This window comes from Megalops cyprinoides, chromosome 2 (assembly GCF_013368585.1).
Source record: "Megalops cyprinoides isolate fMegCyp1 chromosome 2, fMegCyp1.pri, whole genome shotgun sequence".
Lineage (NCBI taxonomy): Eukaryota > Metazoa > Chordata > Actinopteri > Elopiformes > Megalopidae > Megalops > Megalops cyprinoides.
The window spans coordinates 15,348,405-15,369,824 of record NC_050584.1 but is presented as its reverse complement, the minus strand read 5'-3'; the positions used below and the strand labels follow the sequence as shown (position 1 = coordinate 15,369,824).

General features: G+C 38.5%; 1 protein-coding gene across 1 annotated transcript; it reads left to right on the top strand.

The window, feature by feature from the left end:
• Positions 1-363: 363 nt before the first annotated feature.
• Positions 364-18,633, top strand: ankrd33ba (ankyrin repeat domain 33ba). The gene is made up of 4 exons (XM_036522838.1): positions 364-783; positions 15,770-15,899; positions 17,392-17,532; positions 17,783-18,633. The coding sequence occupies exons 1-4, from the start codon at positions 364-366 to the stop codon at positions 18,613-18,615; spliced, it is 1,524 nt and encodes a 507-aa protein (XP_036378731.1). The 3' UTR covers positions 18,616-18,633.
• The last annotated feature ends 2,787 nt before the right edge of the window (positions 18,634-21,420 follow it).

Below are 21,420 nucleotides of genomic sequence, written 5' to 3'. Positions count from 1 at the left end.
ACATTTCATTCCAGGACTTTTAAGCATACAAAATGAATTTTAGCAAGGGCGAACCTCCATGGATTGGTGTCATTTAGAGTTAACTTTGGAAGTACAACGGTGTGTATTATGCCATGGGGTTTAATAAAAAAAAAATAGCTTTTTTCACATTCCAAAGATAATATGAGTACAGATTTTTCGGGAACACCCATCTCTCACTGGAGTTTAAGCAGTATTTGCAATGCTCTATTTAGATTGGCTTTTTACGCTGCAGTTGTACCCTGTGTTTTTTTACCTGATCTTGATGTGGGCAAACAGGTCCAAGGAGTTTGGTATTCAAGTGCAATATTCGTACTCCCGGTGTATTTTTACCTAGGGAGTTAAATGGTGCTGATAACAGACGACAGGGATGGAGGAGGGTCCTCTCCTGTCAAACTCAAACAGGTTCAACAAAGTAAAAGTAGAAACGATGCGCAGGTTCATCCAGCGGAAGCCACGGAGAATTCATATCTCTCGGAAGAAGACGAATATCTGGGGTCTTGTGAAGAAGACGACGAAGATGACGATTTTGAGGAATACGACGAATTCTCTGAGTTGCCCGATACCAGAAGTATCGCATCGGATGACTCCTTTTATCCACTGGATGACAGTTTCGCGGACACCGAGAGGACACCATCTCCTGAAAGTCCAGAACCACTCTCCTTCTTCCAGGCATGTTGCAGCAATAATGCTGTCATTGTTAGGATCATGATAAGACAAGGAGTAACAGAAGACGAAGTAAGAGAGACGGATAAGAACAACAGGGTAAGTACAATAATTAACCGAGTTGAGTGTCGTTCTACATTGCATGTATTCTCCTACGTTAACTTATTCATGGATTATATTGCTCGGGCAATTTCATTCATTGACCGATCTATGACCTAGCTGTCTGGGAGCATGTCCTTGTTTGTGACTATTACATCGCATCATTCTAATTGATTTTACGTGGTTGTTAGCCCATATAACCACGAATGGCATTCTGTTGACTGGGGTTGTTCTCGCAGTTTACCCTTTTGTTCTTTTTATTGAAAAGTGCTAATTCCTAACAAATCCGATGGACGCATTAATATATTAATTGATTAAATATCGACACAATTAACGATGTAGGTGAATGCAAAAGCAATTGTGCAGCAAAGTTAGAGTTTTACAAAAGTTTGGGAAAGGTACCTATAGGTACATACAGTAGGTGGGATAAATGTCATTTATTTAGGAAAAACTGGGTTTGCAGTAACCACTTAACTAAACGGCCGCCTTGTCCAACTGTAGAAATAAAATTCGCCGTGCATGTCTTTACTGTAGCCTATCAAAATGCATATGTATCGAGATAGTGGTTATTGGAAGGTCCCATCATAAAATTGTATTATTTAGTTTTCTGACCGTTAGAGAGGTAAGGTGGTGTCACTGTGTATGTTGGCATAATAGTTAAATTAGTCAATCAAAAGACAACTCTGCCAGTTGAGTTGGCTAGTTAGTATCATTTTTTATTATTTGAGGGAAAGAAGCTATATATTGTATATTTGACTATTAAAACACTGATTCACCAATATAAAATAAGTAGCACTTACTCTGTTGGCCACCATAATGGATTCATACTTTTGGCAATGTTTGAGGTGGGGTGGGGTGGGGATTTCCCAGATGTTGTAGCTTCTTGTTGTTTGCTAAGACCTTGTCTTTATTATATTTTTTTCTTTTGACTGTGAGCACAATACTAGCAATTAATACACAACTATTAAACTATAACAGTGGTTGCATAGGTACATAGGTGCATGTAAATTTCAAGTTTCTCTGTTTTTGTGTTTTACATGGTACACCTACACTGTCTGGCATGTTTCAAGAACTATGAATGTTTAGATCAGGGCCTACTGGCAGCCTGTAAAAACAGATGCCAGTTCAGATAGTTAAAGTCCAACAGAGTAAGCAAAGGATTTCAGTTCAGTACAGAACAATGCACAATAGGTCAATGAAATTACGTTGCCGAATGCTTACTATAAAGTTGAATATTGTAATTATGTTACAGATGGCCAACATTTAAATCTTTACAGCTTTGGAAATCGTGCGCTTGTGTACAGCATTTCCATTGTACCCAATTAAAAGGACTGGTGATTTACAGATGTTCCAGATTTCATTAACACATGATCCCAATTTTATGGGGAGCGTCCGGTGCCTTTTCCCAGTGAAATTGATTTTAAGATGTAGGTTTAAACTCAGAGGTCTGTGCAAAGGGTTGATTTATGTTTTTGGAATGCTTCCCATACACTTTCCCATTGCAAGAAGGGCACTGTCTTTCAGTTTATGGTCTGTGAATCAACTGCATTTCTCAGGACTGTTTCAGTTAAAGTCCTAGAGTACTGGGTATGATTAGGCGTTCTGTGGTTCATCTATATTGCATAATATGTATTTCATCTGAAAAGCACCGTGTATGAGGTCCACATAGTACAACTAAATGGAATTCAGTCTTGATTACACAGCAGAATTTAATCAAGAGCAGAAAAAACTATTTGCTGGAATTCCATGAGGCACTCCTCCACACTATGTTTATGTAAATACTGTTCATGTTTCCTATTCTGACAACTAGACTTGCTTCATTTTTTTAACTGACACTGAAATAAGGCTAAACGTCATGTCCAGTATTCTGCTCCAATGTACTGAAGTTATGCTGTTCTCTGTCTAGAATAGCATGAACCTTAATTACAGCGTGAAAACACAGAGGCGCTCTTGGGTGCTGGAACAGCCAGTCCTTGTGTGTGAGTGTACACTTGAACATGTGTTACACGGCAGTCACTAGTCTCTATTTATTTTAATGATTTTGCCACTACAACAATTAGGCCTAGGTGAGGCTATCTGCACACTCATACCTTTGTAACTTTGTGGAAACTATAATTTGAAGTTTAGAATGCCTAAATTGTACACACTACATGTTGTCCAAAATCACAACTTGTCAGGTGGACAGACCTAAACCAACTAAAAGCCTGCTGTGCTTGAATATCCAGTCATCACCAGACTTACTGGTACAACAGATGGTCCGTATGTAGTCGCAGTTGGTAACAGGTTTTTATCATAGTGAAGAGATCAGACATTTAGTGTAGGAATAGCATGCATTTGACCTCATAATAGAACAAGGAATCAATACAGTTTCTGCAGTAGATGTAACTCAATGTTATTCTCAAATTATTCAGAACTGTGGCATTATTTAAATGTAATTATTTTTTATAAACCTGTTTTATTGGTTTGTATTCTTGATTGATTTTGATTCAGGGTATGTGCTGATGTTATTGCTTGAAAATGTTAATATTTAGAGTACCAGTATGCAGTGTCACAAATCTATAACATTAATTAACATTAACCCATGGAAAATAAAACCAGACAAGTACAATGGAACTATATAAAATGCAGTTATTAAATATAATACAAAAAAATTATAAACAGCCATGCCAAGATATATAATAAACAATACAAATTATTATACCTTTCTGTTGTAGCTGGCACATGTTCAGAGATGGCATGTGATGAAAATTGTTGCCCTCCTCCCTTATATGTTGTGAGTGGACACATGAAAGGCATTATTCCTCTTTCATTTGATCTTAACTGTATAAGTTCAGGGCATGATTAATTTGCCAGCATTACTCTTACTGTGATGTAAACAGCTTTTTTTACATGGAAAGCTAAATGCTATAATGTGTGCATGTACTGAATAACTTACCCATCTTTAAGGGATGCACTGTGTTAGTCACTCTGGAGTAGAGTGGCTACTAAATGATAATAATGTAATGTAATGTGTTACATTAAATCCTTTTCTACATTTTCTACCAATTTATGGAACAATCAGACAATTAATTCTGTCAATTAAAAAAGAAGTCTTAGGCTCTGAAAATGATACCATCTTATATAATATCTGCCTCCGTGTCAACAGGATGATTGTATTATCCATGTATTGTACATATCCTCAATAATCAACAATGAGAAATAGACTTGCTGTATTAAAAATGTAACAAGAGGGTCTCACACCTGTAAGTGGTATTTTTTGGTACTTCTGGCATGGGTGTCACTGACAAACACTTCCTGTAGAGTTTTATTTTTGAGTTCTCTTGCTGCAGGTCCTTCAGATCTTTTGGTTTTATTTGTGAAGTGCTTTCTTGAGTTAAAACCACAAATATTCAATTGAAGTAAGGTCTGGAACTTGAGATGATCATTGAGAATGTTTACCTTCTGATCAGTTAACATTTTCTTTCAAGATGTGTAAAACTACACTTGGGATCACTGTGATGTTGGAATGTCAACTTTCAGTCTTGGCTAAAGGAGCCAGTTATTTGGCCAAAATGTCTTGGTACATGTTCAAGTTCATAGTTCCCTCTGTCTTAATAAGGGTTTGTGGACCCACACATTCAAGACTACCCAAAAATATAAGAAACCTCCAACACTGGCAGTGAGCATGGAACCTTTCTCAACATAAGATGCATCTTTTTATGCTAAACATAAAGCATGGAAGTAGAGCTCAATTTGCATTTAATCTGACTATGAGACATTCATCAAATTATTGCAGTTTGGCATATTCAAGTCTGTCATTTTTTGTGGCTTGTTTTCAAAGGAGGCTTCTCTCCCCCACCCCCACCCCCACCCACCCCCAAACCCCAGCCATGATGCATGCATTCAATGTAATGTTCGTACAATATTCATGCATGCAATTACGCGTGACTTTAAATGGTTCTTTTTGACCTTTTATAACAAAAAGATGCCAGTTTCTTTGGGAGATCTCCAACTGTTGCCTATGGATTTAAAGTTGCCTTTTGAACTGCTTGTATCACAGACTGTGGAGGCAAGGTAGACAGACATGCATTCTCTTCTTGGCAGCGATGCTATAGTACTCATAGAATTTTCTTTAGATTTCCTAATAATGGTCACTAAGTGGTAGGTTTGGCTTTTTGTGAATTCCTTTATAGCTATCTTGTAACCTGAGGTCAATGACCATTTACCTGCACTCTTCAGATGGCTGTGTGACCTCAACTGTGATAAAGCCTGCTTCTGATTGATCTCTTCTGTATAGCACAAGCTAACGGTGAGTCTTTGAATGCCACTGTTTAGTTCCAGAGGCTTCCACTGAACTTCCATTATAAAGAATGATGGTGCAGATTTGTTCTGACAGTATGTTCAGTAAGATACTGATAATAGGCAGCCTGATGCCCAGTTAATATCATATAGTGATTATTATATAATAACTAATAAAGAAATGGCCTTGAGGGAGTAAGAGTCTCCTGTTATCCATGTGCTAGTCTTTAAGCATCCACTGTTTTCTGGGAAACTTTGTCCTTTTATAAAATCTTTCATGATATAACATCACCTGCTTACATTGCATTAATACTTTTGGGACTGAACATTGTTCACTGTCATGCAAAGAACATTTATCTGTGATGAATTCCTCCATGTCCATTCCATGTTATGTCTTAGTTGTTTAGCTATGTAGCACACTTCTTCCCGAATGTGTCATACTGAGAAAGCTGTCTTGTTCTATGTAACACCCACTAATGACACTCTTTTTTCAGTGTCTACAATTCTGCAAATGACAAATAGTTATCAAAACCATTGCTTTAGAGCTCATGGAAACTGTTAACATGGGACCAAGCATTGCTAGCATTGTAGTCTATGATAGGCTGTAACCAGGGCGTGTATCTTGTTAACATTAACTACAAGTTCTGTTTTCTGTTTCTGCATTGTTGAAGGAGTTCTGTTCTCAATATGGTTGCCTGTGTTATCACAAACAATGCTTGCGTAGCAGGAAAGGCTGCACCAAAGACAGTCCAGAGCATTGTCGAAATGATCCATCTGAGCTGCATACACTTCCTGAAAGTACACACTGTTTTTGTGTTTTTCCCCTGACTGGACATGACCCTGCTATAAAAGATCATTGCGATTTTCCTGGGAACTTGGAAGAGGTCGCACGTCTCGCAGACCCTGCAAAAAAATGGGTCGACCCAGAGGGCTAAGCTCTGTAAATGTATCTCTGATGGGAGACAAAGAAAATGTTTGATTACATTTGCCCTGCTAGCATAAGCAGAGGGGGAATGAGTATCTTTACCACACAACAACAATGATCTTTCAAATAAAGGATCTTTCATAAAGTGAGGGATATTTAACTGTCCTTTCAGTACAGACTCATATAGTAAGAAATGTATTCATGTTCAATAAATTCATGTGTGAATATACAAATAGATATGACATCAACAGCAATGGCAACTGAACAGTAGTAATTGTAGTGTAACTGCAAGCAAGCACACTTGCTTATACTTAGAAAGATAAAGTGAAATTAGGCTTAGATGAGTATCTAGATAGAAGAACATAATTCAGAGTAACTACATAGGTTTATTTTCCTCTTAATGTAATACTTGATCAGGTTTACCCTTGCCAGTACTTAGTTTACCTCACATAGCTAAAACCACTGACACAATGCATTTTATCCTGCAATCAAACATCTGTTGGGCTTGAAGAGACATTGAGATATTGGCTGAACTGTCATTGGTGAACATTATGAATAGGACTACATATATATATATATATATATATGTATGTATGTATGTATATGGTTATATGTTGTTGCATGCAGCAGACAGTACAACTGCGCAGACAGTAGCACAGTGTAATAATTCATGTCGGGAAAGAAGAGGTAAAAACTAAGTAGTTTATAATAGTCAATAGTAAATAGTTTTTTTTTTCCTTCATTTGCATAAATGCAAATGTGCATAGCACTGTGCTGTTTTTATATGGGTGCTTGGTATTGGTGCAGCCTTGTGACAGAGCAGAAAGCAGTACTTTACGAGTTACCCACTGACCTGGTTTGTCTGTCCCATGTTTCATGCACACCGAGACACTATTACCAAAATGAGGCCAAAACTCCCTGCTCACTGTTTTTTTTTTTTTAGGACACTAGGCTGGCATGTGATTATGCAGTGCCCTGCCCATTTTTATTTTTAAAGCTGTAGGATCCAATCTGTGTATGACTGCAACCAGCAGTATTGTTAAAAATGTGATGTATTCTCTGGGCTGTGCATGCTGCAGTTAGAATAAATATCCAAAATTCAATACACATTAGCTTGAAATATTTTACTGATTTCATTTCCCTATGTTTTTTTTTAATATTGCACCATGAATTGCAGCTACTTCATTGGTATACAGTTTCAGTAGATGGTAATATAATTCTGAAAACAACATTGTTTTGCACAAGCTGCTTACTGTTGACCACCTCTTTTAGCAACTAAAATGGAAATAAGGGGAATTATGTATCAGGATTGATATCAATATAAAAGGCTCAACTAAGAGCACAACACTTTAAAAAATACAGTGTATACTGCTGTAATGTTTGTTTCAGTGTTGTAACAGAAACAGAATATTCAGAGGCTGTATCTTTGAATATATATCTTTCTTGTCTGCTCTCAACACGATAAACTCCTTCACCTGAGAATGTAGCGGATGTGAGGGGTCCTTTGAGTGATAATCATTGGGGTTAATGCCTACTTTGAGTTTGGCTTATGATTGTTTACTATACATGGCGTACTATACTATACATTATTTACAATGCATGACTCTTATAGAGTTGCTATTGTTAAAGAGAGTCACACTCCACAGGAAAAGACTTTTTGTTTGCATTCTTCTGTTCTGAAGATTTTCACTGTTGCCATCCCAATCAATCTGGACACCCCCAAATGACCCAAACAATGCTTTATTGGAAGAATGCTTTTGGACGTCAGTATGTTGTATGCTTGACTCTGGAACATTGTATCAATATGTGAAAACAGCTAGAGGAGCATTTGTTTTTGGTTTAGAGTATTCCCCTTCCAAATTCAGTGTAATCAAAAACACCTACCTGTGAGACTTATGTTTAGTTTTTGAAACACTGAATATTCCTTCTATTCTAGTGTTTTAGTACACATTGTGCTCACAGTATTGGACCAGAAAGCAAATACAAAACAACTTTACTTGCAATCAATGGCTTATCCTTTCTATTTTGGGAATAGAATATATTACAGATTACCCCACAGTGAGACTCCTCTTAAGATGCAGATGAGAAGATTTGATAGGTGTTCAGCTGAGAGATTTGGCATCTGACCCAGTTGGCTGTCACCTAAATGTACACTGGCCTGGTTACATTCTGATGCCAGAATCTTATTGTAGTGGCAAGTATACAGTGCAGTGTGGTGGATATTCGTTTTGTTATTGTGTCCGCACTAATTTCATTCCATAACACATCAGTAATACCCGAGAGTACTTCCACAGTGAAGCAATGCCACTTCATCAAGTATATTGTTGCCATGATAGACAGGGTGGGTTTTTGCCACTGTAAATCAACGGGAGCATCACATCCCAGTCCAATACTTCATACAAGTTTATTGAAGTGTATTCAACAAAAATATAGGCATTATCAATAATTATTTTTAGATGCAGAACTATTGTAGTAGTAATAATAATAATAATAATGGTATTATTATGTATTACTATGGGTATTACTAGTGGCTTCATTAGTGTAATCTTTGAGTAGTTTTTGAAAGTCATTATGGATTACAGTGGCAGGCCTTTTCTGCCACGGAAGGCTTTAAAATTGCAATTAATTCCTCACACAATAACTGGAACCTTTAATCGATAATTACTTATATTCAGATATTTCTCTAGAAAACTGAACACTGTAATTAAAGTAAAAAGCTATACCAGGCTAATGTTTTTTCAAACACCAAATAGAATATAGCTGGAATCCATGTAGTCATTCATCCCCTTGACTTTTAAAATAATTAAATCTTTAAATATTAACTTCATATTATGCCTAGATGGACTTCATATATTTAACTCCTGTGTTAATATAGAGACCCATCGTTTCTTAGCATGGATTCATTTGTTTGAGAAAGAGCATCACTATGAAATGGTTAAATCACCATGGCCTGAACATGACTTGAATACTTGTCACTAGAGTGCTGCGTATCTCGCGTTAGCCTGATTATTCGCTTGCGTCTGCTGTTCCAATCATAAAATTAGAGATCAACAGGCAAACAGTGACCTGAAAGAAGCTCTCCCCTTAATTGTTGCTGCAGTGCAAAGTAGTGTAGTGGGGAGTTATATTTAGTCGGGGCCTGCAGCAGTGTACTGTATCATTATGAGGAGAGCCCCGTTGCCCAGTGCACTGCAGAGTCACCACTCTGTGTGAAATAGGGCAGACACTGACTGGAATGATAGCTGTAGACACCCTGCAGGGAAAAACAGCAATTATAGAAGTGGGCTGTAAATGTCAGGGGTGGCAGCAGATGAAAAAAAAAAAAAGTTTAGACAATTTATTGCTCCATGCACAACTGTCAGTTTGAGGTGTTCAGTGGTCTTATGATGACCTATCCTTTCCATCTTGTGTGTTTCCAGCAGAAACAGTAGATCTGTGTGATTTAACATAAAAAATTATGTGTTTTGCAAGTATTGAGTGCAATAAAGGGTGCCTTTTGTCTATCTATTTGTGTGCAGTATGCCACATTATATTCTGTTATCATTCATGCTATGTACTCATATGTCTGCTATTCTCCAGACAGACAGGCTTGATCAATATAAGATGTTGCCTTGTGGAAATCGAGAAATTTATTTTAAACTGGAAAAGGCAATACTCTGGTCAGCCTAACATCATGAAAAATGAAAGATTATTAAAAGCAGATCAAATCATCAGTGATGGGATTTGGGATATCTGTTGCTGAACTGTATGGTTTATTATAACATGGTAACTTTTAAAAAGTGGTCAAGATCAAGAATGTACAGAAGGCTTAACACAAGGGTCATTCCTAGGAAAAAAAAAAGTCCATTAAGCATTTCTGATTGCGCCCCTTCCTTCCCTTTCAGTTGGAGTTAATTAACTGCTCTGTGTGACTGCTTTTCTAAATGTAGCCCTGGGAAGATGTGTCAATTATGAAAAACAATCAGGCATAGAGTACCAATCAAAGGTTTGGACACACACACACACACACACACACACACACACACACACACACACACACACACATACGCACACACACACACACACACAGCATGTCCAAACTTTTGACTGGTACTGTATATTTCTTTATTGGGTACCCATTGAATTTTTTTGATCATGGCCAAGTTTAATTCATGGGTTCATAATTCCCTTTGTGTATATTTTTTAAATTGTTTGTAATAATTCATTAAGTTTAATTGGTAAAGGGTTATTTCCATTTCTATTGGACATAGGTACTTTTACATATGCACTTCTACTATTTTTGCAATCATTTAAGCTGTGTCACAGTTCTAGTTGTGATAGCTAATGAGACATTAAGATGATATATCCATGAGACATATTTTATCCTGTTTTTTACAGGGTACACCTCATTAGCCATTTTCCATAATGCAGCACTGTTTGAAGTATCCCTGGTTTATTTATGGGCAAACAGTTTTGCCCATTTGCAAGTATGCTTTACTCTGATAAATACTGTAGCTGCTCCTCACTTGATAAATAGGGAGCAATTGACCACCACATGAGTTGTGGGGGAAAAAAAGCCGTTTTAAAACAGCCTTCCAATTAACATGTGTGGGTTTATCTTTTAATTAAAGCCGGCACTAAGCCGTCTCTAACAGCGTCTGAACATCTCAATAAAACATGAATGGAAGATATGCCATTCCAGCTCTGCTTTTTGTGTGATGCAGTTCATTCTCCGTTATATTATCTGTGTAGTAATGCAATTCAAGGAAGTTCTGGAGGCTGCTGTGCTTTCTAATGCTGTGAATATTCATTGAAAATAAGAGAAGCATTGTTTTCAGTTGTACATTTCTCAGATTAGATTGCAAAAATATTACATTTTTATAGTGTTGTGTTAGTATTTGATTAGAAATACACCCCAGTTTTAAAAAAAAATAGTAAGGTTTCTGTCCTTCATGTAACCTATTGGGGAAATCTGCATGCATTCTGAGATACAACCCATGTAATGGTGTTATTTGTAAATAAAGAGCATGATCCAAGTTGGAATGGCTCCTGTCCTGTGGGGAACACATTAACAGATGCACATTCTGTGGATAAACACTACATGAGAGTTGGATTGAGTTGTGAGGACGGCTACCGATTATCTCTCATTCATTATGATGTTGTTAGAACAAACTACCATGTGTAATTGGAAACAAAGCTCCTGTAATTGTTAGAAAATTGATCGGTGGCCTGCTGACCAAGAAAGCGATTCGTTTTTTTTTTTTCCTTACTGAAGTGTGCGTATCAATGAAGTTATTGAATGGATGTGGTACATGCTTAAACTTGTATAAATGAATCCCCTTGAAAACAGTTGACAGGTATAGCTGTGTTCAGCTTTCATGTATTTCATCATCTTCTAAATGGACTTTTGTCTACACTGATTTGATATGAAGGTAGGCACCCGAGTTCTGTTGGCTCTCCTAAATACTATCCTGTTGCCTCAATGATGGCAAGCAGGAAGCAAAACAATTTATATCGGGCCTGGAATGCAGATTGGAACATCTGGGGGGGGGGCGACAGTGGTTCAGGAGATAGAGCAGTCGACTGGGGATTGGAAGGTCCCTGGTTTGAATCTGGCTCATCCTAGCAGAGTGTCGAAGTGTCCTTGAGCAAGACACTGAACCCCCAACAGCTCCCAGTGGCCAGTTGGTAAGCCTGTATAGCAGCCTCTGCCACTGGTAGGTAGATGTGAGGCATATAACTGTAAAGTGCTTTGAGTACTCAAATGAGTAGAAAAGCGCTATATAAATGCAGACCATTTAACATGCAACTTCTACTAGATTTTTTTAAATCTTTACACATTATAACAAGTTTGGAGGTTAATAATTTGCAAAAAAAAAAAAAAATAATATGTGGTAAGATCACAATGGTCGCTCTGGCATATATTTTGGAATGTGTAAGGGATAGTGTCATTGTTGATGCTGTGTTATTGTTACTCACTGAGTAGCACTTAGTAACAACTTAGTGGCTTTCAACGTCTTAACTTGCTTACAGCTGTCATTTCTAAATAATAAAGTAACCATGCGTTAGAGAGAAAAATAGATATTAGTGATTGAGTCGATATCCAGAAGAATACTTTCTCAGCCATTTCAACATTGGAGGATATTTTGGACATCTGGTCAATGCCACAAGGACATTTTTTCTGGCAAAAAACAACTTTGTCATTTCTGCTAATATAAATAACATAAGCATGCAAAAACAATCCACTCTAGTTCTAATGAATTTGTCATTTAAACGTCTTGACAATGGATCACTGATTTCCAGGCGCAAATCAAATATGATACTGTGCCAAAACAGTCTGTTAGATGCCATTATTATCACAGCTTCACCTTTCGGCCACACCACAATGGTTCATCTTCAGACAGCAGCACAGCTCTTTGTGGATTACGCAGTACATATTTAATTGATGGGGGAGAATCTAACCAACATGTGTGTGTGTGTGTGTGTGTGTGTGTGTGTGTGTGTGTTACCTAGCAGATGATCCATTTGAAAAGCTATATGTTGTTGTTATCCTAAACATATTTCATAAACTCATGAGAGGAATGTAGCTTGGTGTAATTATCAGTATCTAAAATATTTCATACTATGCAACTAGCCTTTTCACACATGTAATACATGGTTTTATAATGAATGCATCATGTATATTTGAAAAAAAAAAAATATTAGGTGGGTGGTTCCTGAGTATCTTGGTGGTTAAGATGCTTGCTTTGAACACAAGCAGAGCTCTGTGACCCAGGTTTGATCCCAGCCATATGATCAGTCTGCAATGGCTGTAAGTTCATGGTGGCTGAAAGAAATTGCCTTTGATCCACTGGGGATAGTGGTAGGTATGTTGGTCAGGGTGTTCTTATCTCACTACTTTCAGGCACTCTGCAACTCATCAGGTGCCTATAATTTGCTTGAATAATGTGTGCAGAGTGGTGCCTGTCCTCCAATGAGTGCTTATTCTGCTCCAAAAATAGCTGTTTGCTTGATTTCATACCTTGCCTGAAATTCAATCAAAATGTGGAGCCACCTGCTTATTTTGAAATGCACACTCTAGGAAAATCGGTGTTCGTTCAAGAGATAATGATGCTGATAAAGAATATGAGGCACAGTTGGTTTTGGGTTATGATTTTAAAAATAATGGGTCAAGGTTTTTACAGGATCATGTCTAATCTTCAGTGACTCAAGAAATTACAGTAAACTACTGATGGTCTAGCTTGTGTGTCTCACACTGTAGGATTATACTACACTATGCCATGCTGTCAGCAGTTTTACCAATGTCACAACTCTATCTGTAATGAGGAAGAGAGTGTGGTAAACAGCTGGACAACAGGAGAAAGGTTGTAGACATGCTAACATGTACAGAAGGATTTTAGAGACCTGTAATACTCCTGAATACTGTAACCCTCAAAGCTGAGAGATTCAGTCAGGCAGGCAGGCGATTCAGAACGTCTGAGTCAGGTTGGATCATCTGCTCATGTCTAGTTGTAATCATAAAATCATAAGGACTGCTGGCTCTTCTTCTGTGCTTGAAAAATCTTCCACAGTTGAAACTGTGTGTAGATGCCAATTACAGCTAACGTTCATTGATGCTCCAATCAAAATATTACCACATTTACACAATTTATTTTTTTTAAATTGTTCTTTTATAACCCAGTAAAGATAGAAAGTCAGCTGTTTTGTACCCTTTACTGCCATCATATGGCATTAATCTGATTGGATTCAAGTAGTTGCAAATGAGTGAAACCTTTCCTGTCCTAAAATCATTGCTATGTGGGTTGTAACACTTTTCTGGCATACCCCTCAGTAAGGTAGTACGACCTTAAGTATTAAAATTAGTCTCATACATGACTCAAAATGAGTCCAAAATGTGTTGAAGGTCCTTTTAATTAAATGTTGCAATAACTTAAATGTTGTTAATAACTCCAGATCTGAAAAGACATGACAGGCTTTAATAGGTCACAATTCAGGTTTTTCCATGTGAAATTCCATTTCTGGGGACTTGCATTACTTTGTACCAATTTTTGTTAAATGTGTGATATACAGAGGACACAGCTGCTTGGATCTGTACAGAATAAATCAGCAGCAACAATGAAAGAAATGCTGACTCACAGTGCAGGCCTGTGTAGCTCTTCTCAGCACAAATTATGTTCCACAAAGAAGCTTTGCAGCTGGGTCAATATCACTAAGGTCAGCAGTGATCGAATGTGGCCACCTCCACATCTAAACTTAACAACATGTTTCAAAATATCAATATTCTTAGGCTGAGAGATTAATTTGTGTTGGCTTGGACCATTCTCAAGGTTATTAGGTACAGCTAAGATGCAGATGCTTGATTTGTATCATCACATCAAATGAACATATTTTTTTTCTAGCTTCCGGACATATAAAATATATAAACACAATTTATTAGACCAGTAATGGCTGACTGTGTAAACAAAGCTTGTGCTTTATGAGCATAAAGGAAATAGAATCACAAACATGGTTCTCCCATGCTCCCATTACTTACTTTTGTATAGGATTGAATCTTGGTAAATCTTGTAAATTTGAAACCAGATACAATTTTACTTGAATATTTGTCTTTCAAACTTATTTAGAATGGTGACTCATATGTACTGTTTCATTTTTTTTTATCAAAGTACCTTTTTTGAATAGTTACCTGTGGTTAGAATGAAAGTTGTTAGGGATGTTATTAAAAATATATATGTACTCTTTTACTTTGCTTTGATGATTGCACTCTTTAACTTTGTGTTGCAAACTAAGGATCAGTATTAAGCCAAAAAGTGCCTACAATTTCTGATTCTTAGCATGCAAAACTCCACCTTCAAATAAGACAAATACTGGTCAAGTGATTTTTTTTTTTGTCGTTGTTGTTGGAAAGCACGAGCATATCTATTGACAGGTTACTTTGTTCAGCACAGTCCAAGTAACAGAGCAGAAGAGGCGTTGTGGTGTCCCAGTTGGATTCTCAGCCTTACTCACCCTTGCAAGTTCAGCCAACCATTGATCTGCATGGCCTCTGTTATATTTTGAGGTTTTCAATACTTTAGTCTCCAGCATCCATTAAAGAACTCACTCATGGGAACATTCAGACCTCAGAGGATGTTCAGTTAGTTCACTGTTGAAATATTCTGAGGTGTTCTTTGGTACTTTGGAGACTTTGGGTCCTTTATATTCCATCCTCTGATACTGTGTTTTCTTTCTTGCCACTTATTCGTCCAGATTATTGGCTGTGCTGATGCAGTGAAATAGCCCAGGGGTAACTGTTTTGTGATTAGCAACATTGTAATTGTTTTCTGGGATTTACAAGTGGTGCACGCTCTTTACAAGCATGCGCCCAGCATGATAGCTGCCATGATTTTCTAACACCTTCCAAAAGTCCCCTCAGCATTTGCTATGGCCAGCTATGTGAAAGGCGTTCTTTTAGCACACAGTTAATGTTTTTTTTTTATATTTGGGAATGTGTAATATTTTACAAGTATGTGGATAAGCTACTGCATAAAACTGGGGCAAAGGTTTCATAAACTGAAAGGTAGTGAATATATTGACCATATTTGACACATGTAAAAATGTCATATATTGGCTTGTATTTCGAATAATTTCCATCAAACACCTTTTCATGTTTCAGTTTTTTACATGGAGCAATATGTTTGAAGTTGTTGAAGGGAGAGTATTTCTATCACCTTAACCCCCCCCCAAAAAAAAAAAAAAAAAAAAACTAAAACTCTAAAACAAAAGCCCGCATAATGGCATGGTTTCCATCTCATGTTTATTTTGCAGACAGGATTGATGGTTGCCTGCTACCAGGGATATGTGGATATAGTCATTGCCCTTGCTCATTGTCCTTACATTGATGTGAACTGGCAGGACAATGAAGGCAACACGGCCCTCATCACAGCTTCTCAAGCAGGTAAGATCCGCTGTGCAGTGCCACTGTGTCAGTGCCACAGAGTAGAAGGTAAGGAATCATTTCAACTCATTATGTACATATTACTTAGATTAATTAGAAAGGAAGCTTTCTGTGAAATAACCATGTCACGAATAAGCAAATACATAATAAAGAAAGGCACTGTACCCCCTGTGTTCAATGCTTAAGAAAAGTCTACTTAATATTATACTACATCATACATCATGTATACATACCAAATTATTCCATACCTACATAAAGGATAATTCTGGAATGGAGATGTGATACATTCAAAACTATATATCAAGTAATTTCATTCATAGTTGACAGTACAGCAGAACTGTATCTCATAGTCCACAGAACTTGACCCTCTGACTCTGCCAGGCCTTTAGAGTGAATGTAGAGATATACACCCCTGAAGAAAAAAACACTGCTTTTTCAGCAAATAGATCTCCGATCACTTAAAAGAATAGGAATCATTTTGATTTTTCAGCGTGAGAGCTGTCAATGGTGACTATTCTATTGATGTTCTATTGACGCTGACTGAAAGGCATGCCAGCTTATTCCTAAAGTTTGTTGAAAGAATGGTCTATGGTTGAAAGAATTTATGAGCATCATGTCTAGATTCCTTACAGTTACAAACAATAAAGTAACTCTGTAATGAAATGTTTTGTCCTTCACCATACTAGGCAAGCATACAGCAAGCTGAAGGTTAATTCTGACTTGCTCACTGATTGTATGCCCTTTGTGACCTACAGTAAGTGCATGACTTAAGAGAAACCTTGAGCTCTTCGCTGAACACATATATAATTTGCTCTTTAATGTCACCTGACCTTTTCTGCAAAAAGCAGCTATACATCTGAAAATTAATCTCACAGAAACTGTTTACTCACATATACCATGTGCACAAAGGTATGAGCCTCACAATGCTGACTTGTCGTGGTACTTCCAATCCAACATTTCCCCTAGATTTTATTCAATCATCATACAGTCTCAGGTACGTTATGAATATGGAACCTTTTATTTCAGCATAAAATAAATTGTTTAAGATACGATTTTAATACTTTCCACTGTAGAGCTGAATGTAGCCTAGCTCAAGCTCACTTAATTTAGGTTCTGTGTTTTGCTAAAACTCAGGAGGTGAACATGGCTGGGCAAAGGGAGCATCTACCATTATTTATCACATCAATCAACCTGAAGAAGATAGTTGTATATTGAGATCATACTCTAAACCATGGATCACAGTGCCAGCGGTCATCTTTATCTACACCTGAGCAGCGCTCAGTGCTACAGCCTATTTGTATATACTTGCAGGTAATGTGGTGGAAAATAAATTGCACTTTCCAGGGGCAACGACTTAGCCTGGTACCAGATCTACAGTGGAAAAGAAATGAAGGTTTCAAATGAAAATTAGTGGGTACGCATATGACACCATTTTAGAGGAAAATTTCAGTATTGCAAACAATTATGTGCTCATTTTTCTCCACATGCACAGGACACATAACAATCTGCAACTATCTGCTGAACTACTACCCTGGCCTCGACATCGAGAGGAAGAACTGTCATGGCTTCACGGCTGTCATGAAAGCGGCTATGCAGGGCAGAGCGGAATGTGTCCGAGCTCTGATGCTGGCAGGTGTGCAAGTCTCTCTCAAATCCACACAGATGCTGTCCCAAAAGTGTTTAATTTCTTGAGTGATGAGTTGTAAGACATGTTCAGATCCTGGCAGCGAGCAGAAGTTTACAAAGTAGGCTACGATGAATTGAATAAAGTTGGCATCATATAACTGGCATTCGAATGGCGCGAAGCTATGCTGTAAAATGCTGTTATTGGGTTAAAAGGCTCAGTGTGATGTGTGAGCCATCTTGTGTTGCTTTTCCAACAGGCGCAAACCTGGACGCCCAGGACAATGGGCGGAAGCTCACTCCAAGGCAGTGGGCTCTCTTCACAGGCCGCTACGAGACCGCTAACCTCATGCTGCGCCTGATGACCCAGCCCTGTCCCGAGCAGTTCAGCGACTCCTACAAGCCTGAGTGGCCCATGCTGCCGCAGTTGGTGGCCAAGGCGCAGCGGCCCAAGGGCTGCCTGCAGAAGATGTCTGAGGCGATGCGCAATGCCTTCTCCTTCAGCATGAACTCAGAGCCAACGGACGGCGGAGTGATGGATCACATGGTGCGCGTTACAACCAGCCTTGGAAGCCCCTTCATCGCCACAGCCTGCCGGACGGTGTGCCCGAGCAGCCCGCCCTGCGTCGGCAAGAGGCGCTATTCCGTGCAGGAGATCCTGAGGAAGCAGCGAATAGACCAGCTCAAGAGCCTGGGCCCGGAGCGGCTCAACAACTACAAGAAACTCTTCCAGAACTCGCGGGTTACGCTGGTCCCCAAGAAGAAAGACAGACGGGCGAGCCTGCAGCCGCAGAGCCCCGGTGACACAGTGGCCGAGCTGAGGCGGGGCAGCCTGGTGCCTCTCAACATGGTGAGGAGGAGCAGCGTGCGGCCGGGCATCGTGGTGCCCAAGGTCAGGGTGACCAAAGCCCCCACGCCCACGTACGAGCCGGAGAAGGTCCGGAGGAGCAGCAGTAAGGACGAGAAGTTCCTCCAGATCCCCAAGTGGAGGTACAAGGAGCTAAAGGAGGAGAGGAAGAAGGCAGAGGAGGAGGAAAGGAAGAGACTGGAGGCAATCACACGGAGACACCTGTCTACAGGGAAAAAGAAGTGACCCTCCCTGCGACCTTAAAGCACGGAGACATGCTGAATTGAGCCAATGACCTTGTTAGGACTTCATACTTGAAACATTATATACGATATTAATTTATTTTCATATTTATCGCTTTGTAAAACATTATTGCTTTTTATAATGTTCAGTTCTTTGATTCACATAACCAGCAAACCAATAGGGAATTCCCTTTTTCTTACCTGCAACAAATACTGTATTAAGGATATTTAAACATATGAAAAGATGAGAGCATGACATTTTCTTTCCATCTCTTTGGTTACCCTGACCAATCTCATCTGATTGTAATCCAGTATTCTGGGGGCTTTAGAGATCAAAAGGACACATTTCTAATGCATCTCAAGATTCATAAGGGTTGAGTTGTCTTGAGCTTTAAAACTGGTGACAGGTGACAGGTGCTAAATATGACCTGTTCAGGGAAACAAGGAAAAAAGGAAAATAAGAAATTTGAAGACATAAAAATATGTCATGGAGCTTGACTTCCCATAATTGCTAAAAAGTATGCTTCTGCATTATTTTGTTCAGTTTCCAATGAAAAATAACTACACAATAATGTTTTTTATTAGCTTGAAAACCAATTACATTAGCAAGCTTCAAAAGCAAAGTATTGAATGTATCAGGAGGAAAGTATCTCATCAAGTGGTTTATAAAACAAACAAAAAATGTATGAATTTGTGTAAACCTTGTTTTGAAAATGTGACTATTCTGAACCTGTAAAATTACAACTTCCTCATTCCACTGTGAAACATGGCAGAACTGGACAATGAGCTTAAAGTTTACATGTAATGAAGACTAGTTTTGTTTCATTGCAGAAGCTAAAATATTGTTTGAAATATAGCTATACATGTTCTTAGTATTGAGAACATGCAATAGACAGGCAGTTGAATCTGTTGACAGCAGCAATAGATGGATTCATTATATAATACAAGGTACATGCCATAAAAACACAATTTTAATGTGGGTCAAGGAATGAGGTGCTATTCTGACGATATGGACGATATAAAACACTAAGACAGTAACGTCACAGATAAAAACATGATCTCTAGCAAAAATACTCATTGGCATTAACATTGGCAAGGCCACAGCACATTGCAGTTAATGTCACGACTAGCACATGAATAAAACATTCACCAATATGTCTCTGTCTGTACAACAGCATAAACTAAATAGCATTATTAAATAGCAATATGAAATGTTTTTCCTGTTCTGATGGACCTAACTGAACAGTCTTTATCTAGAGAGGCATACTACCAGCTCCTAACCAAAGAAATATAATGTAATGTAGTATTAAGAATCTACATGGATTCAAAGGTCAAAGAAACACAATGCAAAAGTCAGTTTCCACAGATCATTTTACTTGGTAAATATACTGTATAAACTTAAAAGCCTGCGTGGGAACTAATGATATAATGCTATTATAACATATAGAAATGCTTTGACTTTGATTATGGATTTCTCAATGCAGCCGATTTAACTGTGCTACAAAGATGGAAACATTTTCATATCCACAAAACAAACACAGGGTCGGCAATAACACGTTCCTCCACAGGGCGGTCTTTTGACCTTAAATCAAACCCCCCCACCCCCCGCCACATATCGAGAACAATCTCATCTCAGGGATGTCGTTTGTAATCGTTTTCTTTGAGAGCTGCACTGTGCCTGGTAGACAGTGAAAGGAACTGCTGCCACGGCGGATCAGTTCTGGAGTAGAGGAGAGCTGCGGCACTGAGCGGAGGCGGCGTTTTTTGACGCCTCCAACACGTCAGGTCTCCCCATGGAGGCCGGGATTCCACCTCTCCACTGCACCAGCGTGCCTCTGCACAGCCTGTTAAGAGCCACTAAGTTTTTTTTTCTTGTCCTCAGTTTGTCTTTTTCTGACCGTAACCGCTGTGTGACCGCTGCTTAACGCTAGTTTAGGGTTCAAGATGACTTAGTTCTCCAGCCCCCAAGACCCAGAGGTTTGGGGGAACCAGTAAATAAACAGGTGAAGTGATGTTTACACAGTTTGAATTGTAAGGCAACCTAGATAATGGCTAGCAATACTTGGGGAAGTTTAATACACATGGGTTTTTTTTTTTGCATTGTGAATAAACACTTTTTCAATTCCAAGCTGTCATTTTGCTTCTTATGTGGTATTTGTACATGTGAATGACCAGGAGATGGGTTCAAATGCTCCAACACACCTTTCCCACTGTAGGACTGTAAACAAGCTAAGCAAAGTTGGCTGACCAGGAACAGGACAATTACTTTTCACTGCATTTTTCACAACCAGAGCTGTAGCACATGAAAACTGGCTGCTACCCAGATTCAAAGCACAGACTGGACTTTGTCAGTTGTTCCAAAACACATGGTTTCCCAAAAGAGACTCCATATTTCTTCTATCTACATCTAACTATTGGCTTTGATCATAACCGGTGGCAACTTTCTTTTATCCCTTCCCTGTATCTCACATCTATCTCAGTTTTTAAGATTATATGTGGTTAGTTTGCTGAGCTGGCCCAGGTCAGCTTGACATGAAAAAGAAGAAAAAAAAACAAAATGTAAAAGCACTTGGAACTAAGCAGCCTTGCCGAGTTCCACTTCTGTAGGGGAAAAGAAACATTAATATATCCAAAAATATTGAGATATGGTTTTCACCAATGAATAATGCCCTCATTTGGTACTTGATAAATTCACGCAACCATATCAATTCTTATCATCAGCAATTTCAACAAATCTTGGACTTCAGTGCCAACCACACTTAACAAAATAGGTACACACTGAAGTAGACAGGAACCCTGATATGTATGA